Source organism: Oncorhynchus gorbuscha, unplaced genomic scaffold (genome assembly GCF_021184085.1).
Source record: "Oncorhynchus gorbuscha isolate QuinsamMale2020 ecotype Even-year unplaced genomic scaffold, OgorEven_v1.0 Un_scaffold_5412, whole genome shotgun sequence".
NCBI classification, from domain to species: domain Eukaryota; kingdom Metazoa; phylum Chordata; class Actinopteri; order Salmoniformes; family Salmonidae; genus Oncorhynchus; species Oncorhynchus gorbuscha.
Window position 1 is genome coordinate 5,236 of NW_025749220.1, and position 21,291 is coordinate 26,526.

Here is a 21,291-nt window from a genome sequence, read left to right on the forward strand (position 1 = left end):
TTCCAAGTTGTTTAAAGGCACAGTCAACTTAATGTATGTAAACTTCTGACCCACTGGAATTGTGATACAGTGAATTATAAGTGAAATAATCTGTGTTGGAAAAATGACTTGTGTCATGCACAAAGTAGATGTCCTAACCAACTTGCCATAACTATAGTTTGTTTACAAGAATTTTGTGGAGTGGTTGAAAAACAAGTTTTAATGACTCCAACCTAAGTGTGTTTAAACTTCCGACTTCAACTGTGTGTATATATATCTCACACACACACAACGTAAGTAAAGTGTGTTACATTAAACAGCTGCGGTATCTCTGTGTAGTAGAAGGTGTTCTGTTCCTTGTTGTATTTCTGGAGCTGGGCGGCGTAGTCGTTCCTGCACTCCTCCGCTGTGTGTGTCTTCACATGGGCATGTTGCTTCACCTGGACACACACACACATCTGTATTAACTGGTATATAGGTATGTATGCTGCTTCACCTGAACACACCTGTATTAACTGGTATATAGGTACGTATGCTGCTTCACCTGAACACACCTGTATTAACTGGTATGTAGGTACGTATGCTGCTTCACCTGCACACACACCTGTATTAACTGGTATATAGGTACGTATGCTGCTTCACCTGAACACACCTGTATTAACTGGTATATAGGTACGTATGCTGCTTCACCTGAACACACCTGTATTAACTGGTATATAGGTACGTATGCTGCTTCACCTGCACACACACCTGTATTAACTGGTATATAGGTACGTATGCTGCTTCACCTGAACACACCTGTATTAACTGGTATATAGGTACGTATGCTGCTTCACCTGAACACACCTGTATTAACTGGTATATAGGTACGTATGCTGCTTCACCTGAACACACCTGTATTAACTCGTATGTAGGTACGTATGCTGCTTCACCTGCACACACACCTGTATTAACTGGTATATAGGTACGTATGCTGCTTCACCTGAACACACCTGTATTAACTGGTATATAGGTACGTATGCTGCTTTACCTGCACACACACCTGTATTAACTGGTATATTGGTACGTATGCTGCTTCACCTGGACACACACACACCTGTATTAACTGGTATATAGGTACGTATGCTGCTTCACCTGAACACACCTGTATTAACTGGTATGTAGGTACGTATGCTGCTTCACCTGGACACACACCTGTATTAACTGGTATATAGGTAGGCTGCTTCACCTGGACGTATTAACTGGTATTTAGGTACTGCTTCACCTGGACACACACCTGTATTAACTGGTATATAGGTACGTATGCTGCTTCACCTGCACACACCTGTATTAACTGGTATATAGGTACGTATGCTGCACACACACACACCTGTATTAACTGGTATATAGGTACGTATGCTGTTTCACCTGGACACACACCTGTATTAACTGGTATATAGGTACGTATGCTGCTTCACCTGGACACACACACCTGTATTAACTGGTATATAGGTACGTATGCTGCTTCACCTGGACACACACACCTGTATTAACTGGTATATAGGTACGTATGCTGCTTCACCTGGACACACACACACTGTATTAACTGGTATATAGGTACATATGCTGCTTCACCTGGACACACACCTGTATTAACTGGTATATAGGTACGTATGCTGCTTCACCTGGACACACCTGTATTAACTGGTATATAGGTACGTATGCTGCTTCACCTGAACACACCTGTATTAACTGGTATATAGGTACGTATGCTGCTTCACCTGGACACACCTGTATTAACTGGTATATAGGTACGTATGCTGCTTCACCTGCACACACCTGTATTAACTGGTATATAGGTACGTATGCTGCTTCACCTGGACACACATGTATTAACTGGTATATAGGTACGTATGCTGCTTTACCTGAACACAGACCTGTATTAACTGGTATATAGGTACGTATGCTGCTTCACCTGGACACACACCTGTATTAACTGGTATATAGGTACGTATGCTGCTTCACCTGGACACACACCTGTATTAACTGGTATTTAGGTACGTATGCTGCTTCACCTGGACACACACACACACCTGTATTAACTGGTATATAGGTACATATGCTGCTTCACCTGGACACACACCTGTATTAACTGGTATATAGGTACGTATGCTGCTTCACCTGGACACACCTGTATTAACTGGTATATAGGTACGTATGCTGCTTCACCTGAACACACCTGTATTAACTGGTATATAGGTACGTATGCTGCTTCACCTGGACACACCTGTATTAACTGGTATATAGGTACGTATGCTGCTTCACCTGCACACACCTGTATTAACTGGTATATAGGTACGTATGCTGCTTCACCTGAACACACCTGTATTAACTGGTATATAGGTACGTATGCTGCTTCACCTGGACACACCTGTATTAACTGGTATATAGGTACGTATGCTGCTTCACCTGCACACACCTGTATTAACTGGTATATAGGTACGTATGCTTGCTTCACCTGGACACACCTGTATTAACTGGTATATAGGTACGTATGCTGCTTCACCTGAACACACCTGTATTAACTGGTATATAGGTACGTATGCTGCTTCACCTGGACACACACCTGTATTAACTGGTATATAGGTACGTATGCTGCTTCACCTGGACACACCTGTATTAACTGGTATATAGGTACGTATGCTGCTTCACCTGAACACACCTGTATTAACTGGTATATAGGTACGTTGCTGCTTCACCTGGACACACACCTGTATTAACTGGTATATAGGTACGTATGCTGCTTCACCTGGACACACCTGTATTAACTGGTATATAGGTACGTATGCTGCTTCACCTGAACACATCTGTATTAACTGGTATATAGGTACGTATGCTGCTTCACCTGGACACACACCTGTATTAACTGGTATATAGGTACGTATGCTGCTTCACCTGGACACACACCTGTATTAACTGGTATATAGGTACGTATGCTGCTTCACCTGAACACACCTGTATTAACTGGTATATAGGTACGTATGCTGCTTCACCTGGACACACACCTGTATTAACTGGTATATAGGTACGTATGCTGCTTCACCTGGACACACCTGTATTAACTGGTATATAGGTACGTATGCTGCTTCACCTGAACACACCTGTATTAACTGGTATATAGGTACGTATGCTGCTTCACCTGGACACACACCTGTATTAACTGGTATATAGGTACGTATGCTGTTTCACCTGGACACACCTGTATTAACTGGTATATAGGTACGTATGCTGCTTCACCTGAACACACCTGTATTAACTGGTATATAGGTACGTATGCTGCTTCACCTGGACACACACCTGTATTAACTGGTATATAGGTACGTATGCTGCTTCACCTGGACACACCTGTATTAACTGGTATATAGGTACGTATGCTGCTTCACCTGTATTAACTGGTATATAGGTACGTATGCTGCTTCACCTGGACACACACCTGTATTAACTGGTATATAGGTACGTATGCTGCTTCACCTGGACACACCTGTATTAACTGGTATATAGGTACGTATGCTGCTTCACCTGAACACACCTGTATTAACTGGTATATAGGTACGTATGCTGCTTCACCTGGATACACACCTGTATTAACTGGTATATAGGTACGTATGCTGTTTCACATGGACACACCTGTATTAACTGGTATACAGGGACGTGGTGTGAACGTTAATCTGTGTGAGCGTGTACCTTCTCAACATCTGCTTTCACAGCGTTTGTGTCGTTCTCAATTTTCTCCGCTTGCTGTGTGGCTTTCTCTGCCTCTCCCCACTCCTTGGCAAAACGCCTCTTCGTCTGCACACACACACACACACACACACACACACACACACACACACACACACACACACACACACACACACACACACACACACACACACACACACACACACACACACACACACACACACACACACAGTTTAGTGAGGGTTATAGGGGATCATTAACTGGATTCAGCCACGGGACGATGGCTTCCTGAGCAGATGGACGGTCAGAAGGACATAACATATTTACAAATCATTTGGAGACTGCAAATTGACTAAAATAATCATATCAAATCTTGCTTACATTTATACCTGTCTATGATCCTGTCTCTCTATTAGGAGAGGGAACACATTTATATATGATCCTGTCTCTCTACTAGGAGAGGGAACACATTTATATATAATCCTGTCTATTAGGAGTGGGAATACTGGGGAACACATTTATATATGATCCTGTCTCTCTACTAGGAGAGGGAATACATTTATATATGATCCTGTCTCTCTATTAGGAGAGGGAACACATTTATATATAATCCTGTCTATTAGGAGTGGGAATACTGGGGAACACATTTATATATGATCCTGTCTCTCTACTAGGAGAGGGAACACATTTATATATAATCCTGTCTATTAGGAGTGGGAATACTGGGGAACACATTTATATATAATCCTGTCTCTCTACTAGGAGAGGGAACACATTTATATATGATCCTGTCTCTCTACTAGGAGAGGGAACACATTTATATATAATCCTGTCTCTCTATTAGGAGTGGGAATACTGGGGAACACATTTATATATGATCCTGTCTCTCTATTAGGAGTGGGAACACATTTATATATGATCCTGTCTCTCTACTAGGAGTGGGAATACTGGGGAATACATTTATATATGATCCTGTCTCTCTATTAGGAGTGGGAATACTGGGGAACACATTTATATATGATCCTGTCTCTCTATTCGGAGAGGGAATACTGGGGAACACATTTATATATGATCCTGTCTATTAGGAGAGGGAATACTGGGGAACACATTTATATATAATCATGTCTATTAGGAGAGGGAATACTGGGGAACACATTTATATATGATCCTGTCTCTATTAGGAGAGGGAACACATTTATATATAATCCTGTCTCTATTAGGAGTGGGAATACTGGGGAACACATTTATATATAATCCTGTCTCTCTATTAGGAGTGGGAATACTGGGGAACACATTTATATATGATCCTGTCTCTCTATTAGGAGTGGGAATTTATATATGATCCTGTCTCTCTATTAGGAGAATACTGGGGAACACATTTATATATAATCCTGTCTCTCTATTAGGAGTGGGAACACATTTATATATGATCCTGTCTCTCTATTAGGAGAGGGAACACATTTATATATGATCCTGTCTATAAGGAGAGGGAATACATTTATATATGATCCTGTCTCTAAGGAGAGGGAATACTGGGGAACACATTTATATATGATCCTGTCTATAAGGAGAGGGAATACTGGGGAACACATTTATATATGATCCTGTCTATAAGGAGAGGGAATACATTTATATATGATCCTGTCTATAAGGAGAGGGAATACTGGGGAACACATTTATATATGATCCTGTCTATAAGGAGAGGGAATACTGGGGAACACATTTATATATGATCCTGTCTATAAGGAGAGGGAATACTGGGGAACACATTTATATATGATCCTGTCTATAAGGAGAGGGAATACTGGGGAACACATTTATATATGATCCTGTCTCTCTATTAGGAGTGGGAATACTTGGGAGCACATTTATATATGATCCTGTCTCTCTATTAGGAGAGGGAATACTGGGGAACACATTTATATATGATCCTGTCTCTCTATTAGGAGAGGGAATACTGGGGAACACATTTATATATGATCCTGTCTCTCTATTAGGAGTGGGAATACTGGGGAACACATTTATATATGACCCTGTCTCTCTATTAGGGAAATACTGGGGAACACATTTATATATGATCCTGTCTATTAGGAGAGGGAATACTGGGGAACACATTTATATATAATCCTGTCTCTACTAGGAGTGGGAATACTGGGGAACACATTTATATATGATCCTGTCTCTCTATTAGGAGTGGGAATACTGGGGAACACATTTATATATGATCCTGTCTCTCTATTAGGAGAGGGAATACTGGGGAACACATTTATATATGATCCTGTCTCTCTATTAGGAGAGGGAATACTGGGGAACACATTTATATATGATCCTGTCTATTAGGAGAGGGAATACTGGGGAACACATTTATATATGATCCTGTCTATTAGGAGAGGGAATACTGGGGAACACATTCATATATAATCCTGTCTCTACTAGGAGTGGGAATACTGGGGAACACATTTATATATGATCCTGTCTCTCTATTAGGAGTGGGAATACTGGGGAACACATTTATATATGATCCTGTCTCTCTATTAGGAGAGGGAATACTGGGGAACACATTTATATATGATCCTGTCTCTCTATTAGGAGTGGGAATACTGGGGAACACATTTATATATGACCCTGTCTCTATTAGGAGAGGGAATACTGGGGAACACATTTATATATGATCCTGTCTATAAGGAGAGGGAATACTGGGGAACACATTTATATATGATCCTGTCTATAAGGAGAGGGAATACTGGGGAACACATTTATATATGATCCTGTCTATTAGGAGAGGGAATACTGGGGAACACATTTATATATGATCCTGTCTGTTAGGAGTGGGAATACTGGGGAACACATTTATACATGATCCTGTCTATTAGGAGAGGGAATACTGGGGAACACATTTATATATGATCCTGTCTCTCTATTAGGAGTGGGAATACTGGGGAACACATTTATATATGATCCTGTCTATAAGGAGAGGGAATACTGGGGAACACATTTATATATGATCCTGTCTATAAGGAGAGGGAATACTGGGGAACACATTTATATATGATCCTGTCTATAAGGAGAGGGAATACTGGGGAACACATTTATACATGATCCTGTCTATTAGGAGAGGGAATACTGGGGAACACATTTATACATGATCCTGTCTATTAGGAGAGGGAATACTGGGGAACACATTTATATATGATCCTGTCTCTCTATTAGGAGTGGGAATACTGGGGAACACATTTATATATGATCCTGTCTCTCTATTAGGAGTGGGAATACTGGGGAACACATTTATATATGATCCTGTCTATAAGGAGAGGGAATACTGGGGAACACATTTATATATGATCCTGTCTATAAGGAGAGGGAATACTGGGGAACACATTTATATATGATCCTGTCTATAAGGAGAGGGAATACTGGGGAACACATTTATACATGATCCTGTCTATAAGGAGAGGGAATACTGGGGGACACATTTATATATGATCCTGTCTATAAGGAGAGGGAATTTTATATATGATCCTGTCTCTCTATTAGGAGTGGGAATACTCATTTATATATGATCCTGTCTCTCTATTAGGAGTGGGAATACTGGGGAACACATTTATATATGATCCTGTCTATAAGGAGAGGGAATACTGGGGAACACATTTATACATGATCCTGTCTATAAGGAGAGGGAATACTGGGGAACACATTTATATATAATCCTGTCTCTCTATTAGGAGTGGGAATACTGGGGAGCACATTTATATATGATCCTGTCTCTCTATTAGGAGTGGGAATACTGGGGAACACATTTATATATGATCCTGTCTCTCTATTAGGAGTGGGAACACATTTATACATGATCCTGTCTCTCTATTAGGAGTGGGAATACTGGGGAACACATTTATATATAATCCTGTCTCTCTATTAGGAGTGGGAATACTGGGGAACACATTTATATATGATCCTGTCTCTCTATTAGGAGTGGGAATACATTTATATATGATCCTGTCTCTCTATTAGGAGTAATACATTTATATATAATCCTATATATAATCCTGTCTCTCTATTAGGAGAGGGAATACATTTATATATAATCCTGAACATTCAACCAATTTATTTGTTCTGCTCAGAAAACTTTGAGGGGGGGGGTTGCCAATCAAAACCACCCTCAATCACACAGAAACTCACATTCTCCAGCTGTTTGAAACTGATCTCCAAGTTCTGTTGAGCTTTTTGGCATCGGCCAGGTACTGGGGAGAGAGAGATTAGTTAGATGACAACATCAAAGTGAGTTCAACATATCGGTGATGTTATCCCCCCCCTCTCTCCCTCATCTCTCCCCCTCCCCCTCCCTCCCCTCCCCTCCCCCCTCCCTCCCTCTCCCCTCTCTCCCCTCCATCTCTCCCCCTCCCCCTCCCTCCCCCTCTCCCTCCCTCTCCCCTCTCTCCCTCCATCTCTCCCCCTCCCCTCCCTCCCCCTCCCCCCTCCCTCCCCCTCCATCTCTCCCCTCCCTCTCTCCCTCCCTCCTCCCTCCTCCCCTCCCTCTCTCCTCCTCCTCCCTCCCTCCCTCTCTCCCTCCTCCCCTCCCTCTCTCCCTCCTCCCCTCCCTCCCTCTCTCTCCCCTCCATCTCTCCCCCTCCCTCCTCCCTCCTCCCCTCCCTCTCTCCTCCCCTCCCTCTCCCTCCTCCTCCCTCCCTCTCTCTCCCCTCCCCCTCCCCCCTCCCTCCCTCTCCCCTCCATCTCTCCCCCTCCCTCTCTCCCTCCATCTCTCCCCCTCCCTCTCCCTCCTCCCCTCCCTCTCTCCCTCCCTCTCTCCCTCCCCCTCCCTCTCTCCCTCCTCCCTCCCTCTCCCCTCCCTCTCTCCCTCTCTCCCCTCCATCTCTCCCCCTCCCCTCCCTCCCCCTCCCTCCCCCCTCTCCCTCTCTCCCCCTCCCCTCCCTCCCCCTCTCCTCCCTCTCTCCCCTCCATCTCTCCCCCTCCCTTCTCCCTCCTCCCCTCCCTTCTCAGTCCCCTCCCTGTCTCTCCCTCCTCCCCTCCCTCTCTCCCTCCTCCCCTCCCTCCCTCTTCCCCTCCATCTCTCCTCCTCCCTCCCTCTGTCCTCCCCTGACTCCCTGATTCCCTGCTCCCCCTCCCTCCCTCCTCCCCTCCCTCCCCTCTCCCTCCCTCTCTCCCCTCCATCTCTCCCCCTTTAAGGGGATAGAGAGATCTCTCCCTCCTCCCCTCCCTCTGTCCTCCCTCCCTCCCTCTCTCCCTCCTCTCCCTCTATCCCTCCCTACCCTCTCTCCCTCCTCCCCTCCCTCTCTCCCTCCTCCCCTCCCTCCCTTCTCCCTCCATCTCTCCCCCTCCCTCTTTATCCTCCCCTCCCTTCTTCCCTCCCTCTTCCACTCCTCCCCATAAAGGTATTAGTCCCCCTCCCTCCCTCCCTCTCTCCCCCTTCCCCCTCCCCTCCCTCCCTCTCTCCCTCCATCTTCCCCTTCCCTCCATCTCTCCCCCTCCCTCTCTCCCTCCTCCCCTCCCTCTCTCCCCTCCCTCCCCCTCCCCTCCCTCCCTCCCTCCCTCCATCCCTCCATCTCTCTCTCACTGTTTTGCGTTCTTGTTTGAGGTCCTGAAGGTATTTGGTGAGTTCTAAAGGGTTCCAGTCATCATGTTCTCTGCTATTAGCTCTCTCTGGCCCGCATAGTCATTCAGCTCATTCACAATGTCCTGGAATGACTGGTGATTGGTGAACCTGCAGGTGGAGGGGCAACAAGACCGAGGGGATAGTTAGGTTACTTAGATGACAACAGGGCCTCTCTCTAGCCACTTTAAACTATGCCACTTTGTTTACATACCCTACATTACTCATCGAAACGTATATACTGTTGATACCATCTACTGCATCTTGCCTATGCACGTTCTGTACAATCAGGGGTTCATATATCTTTATGTACATATTCTTTATCCCTTTACACTTGTGTGTATAAGGTATTAGTCGGGAGTTGTTAGGTTAGATTGGTTACTGTTGGTTATTACTGCATTGGGTACTAGAAGCACAAGCATTTCGCTACACTCGCATTAACATCTGCTAACCATGTGTATGTGACAAGTAACATTTGATTTGAATGTGATTGGTTCACTTCCAGGAAACAGGGGTAAAGGGTTATATGTTATTGGTTCACTTCCAGGAAACAGGGGTAAAGGGTTGTATGTTATTGGTTCACTTCCAAGAAACAGGGGTAAAGGGTTGTATGTTATTGGTTCACTTCCAGGAAACAGGGGTAAAGGGTTGTATGTTATTGGTTCACTTCCAAGAAACAGGGGTAAAGGGTTGTATTTTATTGGTTCACTTCCAAGAAACAGGGGTAAAGGGTTGTATTTTATTGGTTCACTTCCAGGAAACAGGGGTAAAGGGTTGTATGTTATTGGTTCACTTCCAAGAAACAGGGGTAAAGGGTTGTATGTTATTGGTTCACTTCCAAGAAACAGGGGTAAAGGGTTGTATGTTATTGGTTCACTTCTAAGAAATCTGTCTGTCTAATAAAGACAAACACGAGAGACAAAGGATAAGCACAGCATTCATCTGATAATCACTAACTGATTAGAGAGAGGACACACAGACAGAGACAGAGAGGCAGACAGACAACTCACCCACACTCTTGCTCCTCCTTGCTGCCTCGTTTGAGGTATTTCTTGGAGAGGTTTCTGAGAGGAAGAGAGAATGTCAGGGTTACATTCTAACAACTAATTAATACACACACAGACAGACAGACAGACAGACAGACAGACAGACAGACAGACAGACAGAGCACACAGAGCACACAGAGCACACAGAGCAGACAGAGCAGACAGAGCAGACAGAGAGAGCAGACAGACAGAGCAGACAGAGCAGACAGACAGAGCAGACAGACAGAGCAGACAGAGCAGACAGACAGAGCAGACAGAGCAGACAGACAGAGACAGCCAGACAGACAGAGACAGACAGAGCAGCCAGACAGAGCAGACAGACAGACAGAGCAGACAGACAGAGCAGACAGACAGAGCAGACAGACAGAGCAGACAGACAGAGCAGACAGACAGAGCAGACAGACAGAGCAGACAGACAGAGCAGACAGACAGAGCAGACAGACAGACAGAGCAGACAGAGACAGACAGAGCAGACAGAGACAGACAGAGCAGACAGACAGAGCAGACAAAGCAGACAGACAGACAGAGCAGACAGAGCAGACAGACAGAAACAGACACCTGAGTTGCTTGGCGTAGTTCTGTTCTATCTCGGTCCGTTCTCTGACAAACTTCACATATCGGTCCACCAGATCCAGTCCTGACTGGGTGTGTTTATCAATACCATCATACTGGTCCTACAGACAGGAGAGACAGAACAGGGTTAGATACTGGACTGATATAACACACTCCTCTATACAGTAGTAATATAACTACTAGTAACTGATACAACACACTCCTCTATACAGTAGTAATATAACTACTAGTAACTGATACAACACACTCCTCTATACAGTAGTAATATAACTACTAGTAACTGATACAACACACTCCTCTATACAGTAGTAATATAACTACTAGTAACTGATACAACACACTCCTCTATACAGTAGTAATATAACTACTAGTTACTGATACAACACACTCCTCTATACAGTAGTAATATAACTACTAGTTACTGATATAACACACTCCTCTATACAGTAGTAATATAACTACTAGTTACTGATACAACACACTCCTCTATACAGTAGTAATATAACTACTAGTTACTGATATAACACTGCTCCTCTATACAGTAGTAATATAAATACTAGTTACAGGACAGGAACACTGCTCCTCTTACATCACTACACCAGCCAGTTGTACAGGTATATCCTCTCCACTATGTATCCAACCCTGGTCTCTGTCTGACAGACGATCTGCTATCTACGGGCTGGGTTCAGTTCACTCTCACACTATGTAGGTATCTACGGGCTGGGTTCAGTTCACTCTCACTCACTCACTATGTAGGTATCTACGGGCTGGGTTCAGTTCACTCACACACTCTGACTCACTCACTATGTAGGTATCTACGGGCTGGGTTCAGTTCACTCTCACTCACACACTCTGACTCACTCACTATGTAGGAATCTACAGGCTGGGTTCAGTTCACTCTCACTCACTCACTATGTAGGTATCTACGGGCTGGGTTCAGTTCACTCACACACTCTGACTCACTCACTATGTAGGTATCTACGGGCTGGGTTCAGTTCACTCTCACACTATGTAGGTATCTACGGGCTGGGTTCAGTTCACTCTCACTCTCACTCACTCACTCACTATGTAGGTATGTAGGGATCTCTGTGTCCGAAGTCCATGGTGACTGAGACACAGATATACTCTCCTCAGAGACACAGATATACCCTCCTCAGAGACACACAGATAGACCCTCCTCAGAGACACACAGATAGACCCTCCTCAGAGACACACAGATAGACCCTCCTCAGAGACACACAGATAGACCCTCCTCAGAGACACACAGATAGACCCTCCTCAGAGAAACACAGATTGTCTCTGAGGAGAGTCTGTGTCTCTCTGAGGAGGGTCTATCTGTGTTTCTCTGAGGAGGGTCACTAACTCTGAGGAGGGTATCACACTCCTCTGAGGAGGGTCTCACAGATAGACCCTCCTCAGAGACACACAGATAGACCCTCCTCAGAGAAACACAGATAGACCCTCCTCAGAGAGACACAGACTCTCCTCAGAGACACAGACTCTCCTCAGAGAGACACAGACTCTACTCAGAGAGACACAGACTCTACTCAGAGACACAGACTCTACTCAGAGACACAGACTCTCCTCAGAGACACAGACTCTCCTCAGAGACACAGACTCTCCTCAGAGACACAGACTCTCCTCAGAGAGACACAGACTCTACTCAGAGAGACAGACTCTACTCAGAGAGACACAGACTCTCCTCAGAGAGACACAGACTCTCCTCAGAGAGACACAGACTCTACTCAGAGAGACACAGACTCTCCTCAGAGAGACACAGACTCTCCTCAGAGAGACACAGACTCTACTCAGAGACACAGACTCTACTCAGAGACACAGACTCTACTCAGAGACACACTCTCCTCAGAGAGACACAGACTCTCCTCAGAGAGACACAGACTCTCCTCAGAGAGACACAGACTCTCCTCAGAGAGACACAGACTCTCCTCAGAGAGACACAGACTCTCCTCAGAGAGACACAGACTCTACTCAGAGACACAGACTCTCCTCAGAGACACAGACTCTCCTCAGAGACACAGACTCTCCTCAGAGAGACACAGACTCTCCTCAGAGAGACACAGACTCTCCTCAGAGAGACACAGACTCTCCTCAGAGAGACACAGACTCTCCTCAGAGAGACACAGACTCTCCTCAGAGACACAGACTCTCCTCAGAGACACAGACTCTCCTCAGAGACACAGACTCTCCTCAGAGACACAGACTCTCCTCAGAGACACAGACTCTCCTCAGAGAGACAGACTCTCCTCAGAGAGACACAGACTCTCCTCAGAGACACAGACTCTCCTCAGAGAGACACAGACTCTCCTCTGAGAGACACAGACTCTCCTCAGAGAGACACAGAGGCTGCATCTCCTACTACAACCAGGCCCACTAGGGTTCTGGTCTAAAGTAGTGCCCTACTACTAACCAGGCCCACTAGGGTTCTGGTCTAAAGTAGTGCCCTACTACTAAACAGGCCCACTAGGGGTTCTGGTCTAAAGTAGTGCCCTACTACTAACCAGGCCCACTAGGGGTTCTGGTCTAAAGTAGTGCCCTACTACTAACCAGGCCCACTAGGGTTCTGGTCTAAAGTAGTGCCCTACTACTAACCAGGCCCACTAGGGGTTCTGGTCTAAAGTAGTGCCCTACTACTAACCAGGCCCACTAGGGTTCTGGTCTAAAGTAGTGCCCTACTACTAACCAGGCCCACTAGGGGTTCTGGTCTAAAGTAGTGCCCTACTACTAACCAGGCCCACTAGGGGTTCTGGTCTAAAGTAGTGCACTATGTAGGGAATATAGTGCCATTTGGGATGTAGCCATGTACTAAACAGAGCAAATGATCTGAATAGAGGTATTTATACAGAACACATTTACTACAGTCATGCCCTCAATACTACATCTGCACCAGGACAGAGAGAGAGATAGAGAGAGGTAGGGAGAGGGAACGAGAGACAGGGGGGTGAGACAGAGGGAGGGGACGTGCGAGAGAGAGGTAGGGAGAGGGAACGAGAGACAGGGGGGCGAGATAGAGGGAGGGGATGAGCGAGAGAGAAAGAGAAAGAGAGAAAGGAGAGAGAGAGAGAGGGGAGAGAAAGGAGAGAGAAGCCACTTATTGGGTCAAACCTCGTATAACCTCTGTCTGGAGACTCCTGCTGACATACACCTAGTGTAACCTCTGTCTGGAGACTCCTGCTGACATACACCTAGTGTAACCTCTGTCTGGAGACTACTGCTGATATACACCTAGTGTAACCTCTGAAGACTACCGCTGATATACACCTAGTGTAACCTCTGTCTGGAGACTGCTGCTGACATACACCTAGTGTAACCTCTGTCTGGAGACTACTGCTGCCTCTGCTCCGATAAGAGGTCCAGACCTTAGTGGCGCCGGTCTTTCTCTACACTGGCCCTGTAACATTAAGGTCTCTGGTTCAACCCCCAGTCTGACTGCTTGTCCCCAATAAGACGCTGCCGCAGGATAATCCCCCTGGTCCTCATGTGTTGGAACTTGGAACCCTGCCCCTGTTCTGTTGTGTTCCGTTGTAGCTGAGGTTTGGGTTACGTCCTAAATCGCACCCTTTTCCCTACACAGTGCACTACCTCGGGCTCTGGTCAAAAGTAGCGCACTAGCATATAGGGAATATAGTGCCAGATTTGGAACGCAGACCTGGTCAGGATCCAGCTGCAGGGGATTCAGAACAACAGCCCGTTGGAGAGATTTAAACATGCAACCTTATTTCCTTTCCTCTCAGTGATCTAACACAACTAGACAGGGTTAGATTACATGCCATAGATTCCACCTACCAGAGCAATGATGTAAACTGAGTGAGAACATTACTCAGAACACATTTACTACAGTCATGTCCTCAATACTGTATCTGAACCAGGGAGAGAGAGAGAGAGAGAGAGACAGAGAGAGAGAGAGAGAGAGAGAGAGAGAGAGAGAGAGAGAGAGAGAGAGAGAGAGAGAGAGAAGCAGTAGGGAGAGGAGAGAGAGAGGAGGAGAGGAGAGCGAGAGAAGAGAGGAAAGAGGAGCAGAGAGAGAGAACATGATGACATCATCATCATAACACTGAGTCCACCTATCAGCCAGGAGAGTCCCCCCACAGCCAGGAGAGTGCACCTATCAGCCAGGAGAGTCCACCTATCAGCCAGGAGAGTCCACCCATCAGCCAGGAGAGTCCACCCATCAGCCAGGAGAGTCCACCCATCAGCCAGGAGAGTCCACCTATCAGCCAGGAGAGTCCACCTATCAGCCAGGAGAGTCCACCAGGAGAGTCCACCTATCAGCCAGGAGAGTCCACCTATCAGCCAGGAGAGTCCACCTATCAGCCAGGAGAGTCCACCTATCAGCCAGGAGAGTCCACCTATCAGCCAGGAGAGTCCACCTATCAGCCAGGAGAGTCCACCTATCAGCCAGGAGAGTCCACCTATCAGCCAGGAGAGTCCACCTATCAGCCAGGAGAGTCCACCTATCAGCCAGGAGAGTCCACCTATCAGCCAGGAGAGTCCACCTATCAGCCAGGAGAGTCCACCTATCAGCCAGGAGAGTCCACCTATCAGCCAGGAGAGTCCACCCATCAGCCAGGAGAGTCCACCTATCAGCCAGGAGAGTCCACCTATCAGCCAGGAGAGTCCACCAGGAGAGTCCACCTATCAGCCAGGAGAGTCCACCTATCAGCCAGGAGAGTCCACCTATCAGCCAGGAGAGTCCACCTATCAGCCAGGAGAGTCCACCTATCAGCCAGGAGAGTCCACCTATCAGCCAGGAGAGTCTACCTATCAGCCAGGAGAGTCCACCTATCAGCCAGGAGAGTCCACCTATCAGCCAGGAGAGTCTACCTATCAGCCAGGAGAGTCCACCCATCAGCCAGGAGAGTCCACCCATCAGCCAGGAGAGTCCACCTATCAGCCAGGAGAGTCCACCTATCAGCCAGGAGAGTCTACCTATCAGCCAGGAGAGTCTACCTATCAGCCAGGAGAGTCCACCCATCAGCCAGGAGAGTCCACCCATCAGCCAGGAGAGTCCACCCATCAGCCAGGAGAGTCCACCTATCAGAAGAGTCCCTGTCCATTTAAAGGATTAAAGGGGTACTTCGGGATTTTAGCAATGAATCCCTTTCTCTACCTCCCCAGAGTCAGATGTCCTCATGGAAATCATGTTTGTGTCACCGCATGAAGTTTGAAGGAAGTTGCTAAGAAACGTAATTACTAACTAGGATTAGTGCAATGACTGGAAGACTATGGGTGCTAGCATTGGCTCACTAAACTACCTCCAACGTCCCTCACACTTCACACAGACGAATGGGATCCATGAGTTCATCTGACTCTGGGGAGGTAGAGAAAGGGCCTCAATGCCAAAATCCTGAAGTATCCCTTTAAGAGAGAATAACTACTAGGGCTGATGGGAGAATGTCCAAATGTCCTCCTATTCCATACATACTAGACCAGAACTGAAATGGCCTCCTATTCCCTACATTCCAGAGCCCAAATGACCTCCTATTCCCTACATACTACAGACTAGACCAGAGCCAAAATGGCCTCCTATTTCCTACATACTAGACCAGAGCCCCAAGGGCACAAATGGCCTCCTATTTCCTACATACTAGACCAGAGCACCATGGACCCAAACATACTAGACCAGAGCCCAAATGGCCTCCTATTTCCTACATACTAGACCAGAGCCCCATAAATGGCTAGACCAGAGCCCCATGGGCCCAAATGGCCTCTTATTCCCCATGGGCCCAAATGGCATCCTATTTCCTACATACTAGACCAGAGCCCCATGGGCCCAAATGGCCTCCTATTCCCCATACTAGACCAGGCCCAAATGGCATATTCCTATACTAGACCAGAGCCCCATAGGCCCAAATGGCCTCCTATTCCCTACATACTAGACCAGAGCACCAAGGACCCAAACATACCAGACCAGAGCCCAAATGGCCTCCCTATTCCCCATGGGCCCAAATGGCATCCTATTCCCCATGGGCCCAAATGGCATCCTATTCCCCATGGGCCCAAATGGCATCCTATTCCCCATGGGCCCAAATGGCCTCCTATCCCCCATGGGCCCAAATGGCATCCTATTCCCTACATACTAGACCAAAGCCCCATGGGCCCAAATGGCCTCCTATTTCCTACATACTAGACCAGAGCCCCATGGGCCCAAATGACCTCCTATTCCCTACATACTAGACCAGAGCCCCATGGGCCAAAATGGCCTCCTATTTCCTATATACTAGACCAGAGCCCCATGGGCCCAAATGGCCTCTTATTCCCCATGGGCCCAAATGGCATCCTATTCCCTACATACTAGACCAGAGCCCCATGGGCCCAAATGGCCTCCTATTCCCTACATACTAGACCAGGCCCCATGGACACAAATGGCCTCATATTCCCTACATACTAGACCAGAGCCCCATAGGCCCAAATGGCCTCCTATTCCCTACATACTAGACCAGAGCACCAAGGACCCAAACATACTAGACCAGAGCCCAAATGGCCTCCTATTTCCTATATACTAGACCAGAGCCCCATGGACCCAAATGGCCTCCTATTTCCTACATACTAGACCAGAGCCCAAATGGCCTCCTATTCCCTACATACTAGACCAGGCCCCATGGACACAAATGGCCTCATATTCCCTACATACTAGACCAGAGCCCCATAGGCCCAAATGGCCTCCTATTCCCTACATACTAGACCAGAGCCCAAACATACTAGGAGCCCAAATGGCCTCCTATTTCCTATATACTAGACCAGAGCCCCATGGACCCAAATGGCCTCCTATTTCCTACATACTAGACCAGAGCCCAAATGGCCTCCTATTTCCTACATACTAGACCAGAGCCCCCATGGGCCCAAATGGCCTCCTATTTCCTACATACTAGACCAAAGCCCCATGGGCCAAAATGGCCTCCTATTCCCTATATACTAGACCAGAGCCCCCATGGGCCCAAATGGCCTCCTATTCCCTACATACTAGACCAGAGCCCCATGGGCCCAAATGGCCTCCTGTTCCCCATGGGCCCAAATGGCATCCTATTCCCTACATACTAGACCAGAGCACCAAGGACCCAAACATACTAGACCAGAGCCCAAATGGCCTCCTATTTCCTATATACTAGACCAGAGCCCCATGGACCCAAATGGCCTCCTATTTCCTACATACTAGACCAGAGCCCAAATGGCCTCCTATTTCCTACATACTAGACCAGAGCCCCATGGGCCCAAATGGCCTCCTATTTCCTACATACTAGACCAAAGCCCCATGGGCCAAAATGGCCTCCTATTCCCTATATACTAGACCAGAGCCCCCATGGGCCCAAATGGCCTCCTATTCCCTACATACTAGACCAGAGCCCCATGAGCCCAAATGGCCTCCTGTTCCCCATGGGCCCAAATGGCATCCTATTCCCTACATACTAGACCAGAGTCCCATGGGCCCAAATGGCCTCCTATTCCCCATGGGCCCAAATGGCCTCCTATTCCCTACATACTAGACCAGAGCCCCATGGGCCCAAATGGCCTCCTGTTCCCCATGGGCCCAAATGGCCTCCTATTCCCTACATACTAGAGCCCAAATGGCCTCCTATTCCCTACATACTAGACCAGAACTGAAATGGCCTCCTAATCCCTACATACTAGACCAAAGCCCCATGGGCCAAAATGGCCTCCTATTTCCTATATACTAGACCAGAGCCCCATGGCCCCAAATGGCCTCCTATTCCCTACATACTAGACCAAAGCCCCATGGGCCCAAATGGCCTCCTATTCCCCTACAAACTAGACCAAAGCCCCATGGGCCCAAATGGCCTCCTATTTCCTACATACTAGACCAGAGCCCCATGGGCCCAAATGGCCTCCTATTTCCTACATACTAGACCAGAGCCCAAATGGCCTCCTATTTCCTACATACTAGACCAGAGCCCAAATGGCCTCCTATTTCCTACATACTAGACCAGAGCCCAAATGGCCTCCTATTCCCTACATACTAGACCAGAGCCCCATGGACCCAAATGGCCTCCTATTTCCTACATACTAGACCAGAGCCCAAATGGCCTCCTATTTCCTACATACAAGACCAGAGCCCCATGGACATATTCACAAAGCATCTCAGAGTAGCTCTGCTGATCAGGGACCAGGTTCCACCTCTTATTATTCAGGGTCTAAATAAAAAGGCCAAACTGATCCTGGATCAGCTCTCCTACTCTGAGACGCTTCGTGAACATAGGCCCTGGTCAAAAGTAGTGCACTATATAGGGAATGGGGGTTTGCCACGTAGGACATAGACTGTCTGCATAGAGTGTGTGACCTGACTGAAACCCTACTTACAAGCCTGACTGGCCTGTGGCCTGTTGTCCTTTGATTCAGATCTAGGATCAGCGTACACTACCATTACTCCACGAGTTGGATCATCTCAAAACTGACCTTAGACCAGTGTCTAACTCCATTCTAGTACTCCCCTGGTGAGATCAGACTGCCCATAAACCCCTGACAATATGGTTCAATATGGTTCACCTGAGTTGGTTCAATAACAGTGCACACCTCGTCACCGCACGCACAAAACACGAGTAATTCAATAGTATCTCTACAAACCAACTAAATGTTATGATAACATCAATGATTTGCTTATACGTTGAATATGATCATATGGGTTGTAACTAGTTTATATGCGGATGCTGGACAACAACAACAAAAACATGGATCTATTACAGAAGCCTAGTTAGCTAAGTCGCCTTGAAGAGGTCAAGGTATGCAACATTGCGAAATAACAGCCGCCCTCAAGCTACAAGCTCACTTAGTCTACTTGCCGTGAGTTGTCATCAACTTTGTTAGAGTTAACAGTTGAAAACAATGTCAAAGGCATGTATTATTTTTGAGCCAGCAAAAACAATCACCTTCTCCGGGGAATTTGCTGTTATTGTGTAGCTAAGGTTACTGTAGCTAGTGCATATGTCCTTACCCAAAGATCCGTCCCCCAATCCATGTTTTCAAAGTTCCCACCTACAGAAAAAAAGGAGGCTTTTCTATCAATCTTTAGTTCCCAAACTCTTGGAGGATCCACGAACTTTTGTCTAGAGAGGGGAGATGTCGGAGGAAATGTCGGGAAGTTGACGCCTCAATCATCCGTTCCTTCAAGGGAAATAAAAAATATTTTCGCCCGGTCGTCTTGAAACTAGTTTTGGTCGCAAGACAAGAGAGGGTGGGAGGGTTCGTCACCAGTCTTTCCAGATTTCATGTCGCGAATGTTTCGCTTGGTCTTAAAGGAGCCGACGTTCCATTCTTTGAAGTGTCAAGGTTTATACCAAAATGGGAAACACATTTATACATTTTATTGTTACATCTTAAATGTTGCTTATTTACCTTTGTGTAACGTACTACTTTTGCCTAACCAATCTAGCAAATCTGAGTGAGTAGTAGGCTGGAAAATTATTTATTTTCATGTTAGCTACATGCATTTATTCATTACTACAACCATTACAATAATACGCCACTAATCTACCATTACTGTTAAAATCAATACCACGACGACGAGCCTATGATTACGATAAAAACGATAACCATTCCTGTTATGAGAATCTCAAGAGGACTAAACCATTTGCGTGTTGGCCACACTTTTAGAAAGCCCAGAGAACTTGGTCGTTACTAGCTACCAGTCAAAACCCCGATTATTTATACAATCCCTATTCTTTAAATGTGATTCTAAAACTAACCTTAACCACACTACTGACCTCATACAAATAGTTGTTTTCATGAATTTGTAATGATATAGACAATATAGCCCATTTTGACTTTGTGGCTGTGTTAAATAGTGGAAACCGAGACGGTCAACATCAGTAGGTGTGCTGCGGCTCCGCCTCTCTCCTGTTTTACCTGTTTTCCAAACAGGTTCTAAAGCACACCGGTTAACGGCTCAAGTCTGACAGGAAGTGGTTGTTTCTGGTATTACATGCCCCAGTTTATCACTGCAACTGACGCCCACACATATCCCTCAATAGTTCATAAGAATTATCTTCATTTTATTCTTAAACCTTTATTACAGTATTATTTCCCTACATAGAAAACTAAAGCAGTAATGTGCGCGTTTTATTTACAATCTAATATAACATTTCATATTACAGTTTTATGGAAAGCCTCTCTCTTTTTTATCATTCTTAATGAAATGTACATAAAAAAAGATAAATCCTATCTGAGTCAGACAAAGATATTCATACAATAGGTAAGATATACAACAACCTTGCCGAGATCCTATCCAACTGACAATCTCTGAGAAAATAATATAAACTATTGGAACCAAGACTTAAAAATAACTAACGAAATTATAGTTAACGAAAATGTACCCTTAATCCAGTATAAACTAATGTC

The 21,291-nt window shown here is 46.1% G+C and overlaps 2 protein-coding genes across 2 annotated transcripts; both read right to left on the reverse strand.

Moving 5' to 3' along the window:
- Window positions 1–223: 223 nt before the first annotated feature.
- Window positions 224–9,305, reverse strand: LOC124029076 (cdc42-interacting protein 4 homolog; the record flags this gene model as incomplete). Its single annotated transcript, XM_046340922.1, has 4 exons — window positions 224–419; window positions 3,703–3,807; window positions 7,876–7,937; window positions 9,269–9,305. Coding segments are annotated over 4 exons (366 nt in total), but the record flags the coding sequence as incomplete, so codon positions are not given.
- Window positions 9,306–9,312: 7 nt separating this feature from the next.
- LOC124029075 (cdc42-interacting protein 4 homolog) lies at window positions 9,313–20,267 on the reverse strand. The gene is made up of 4 exons (XM_046340921.1): window positions 19,889–20,267; window positions 10,909–11,024; window positions 10,315–10,368; window positions 9,313–9,415 (listed from the first exon to the last, which is right to left on the reverse strand). The coding sequence occupies exons 1-4, from the start codon at window positions 19,910–19,912 to the stop codon at window positions 9,313–9,315; spliced, it is 297 nt and encodes a 98-aa protein (XP_046196877.1). The 5' UTR covers window positions 19,913–20,267.
- Between the last annotated feature and the right edge of the window lie 1,024 nt (window positions 20,268–21,291).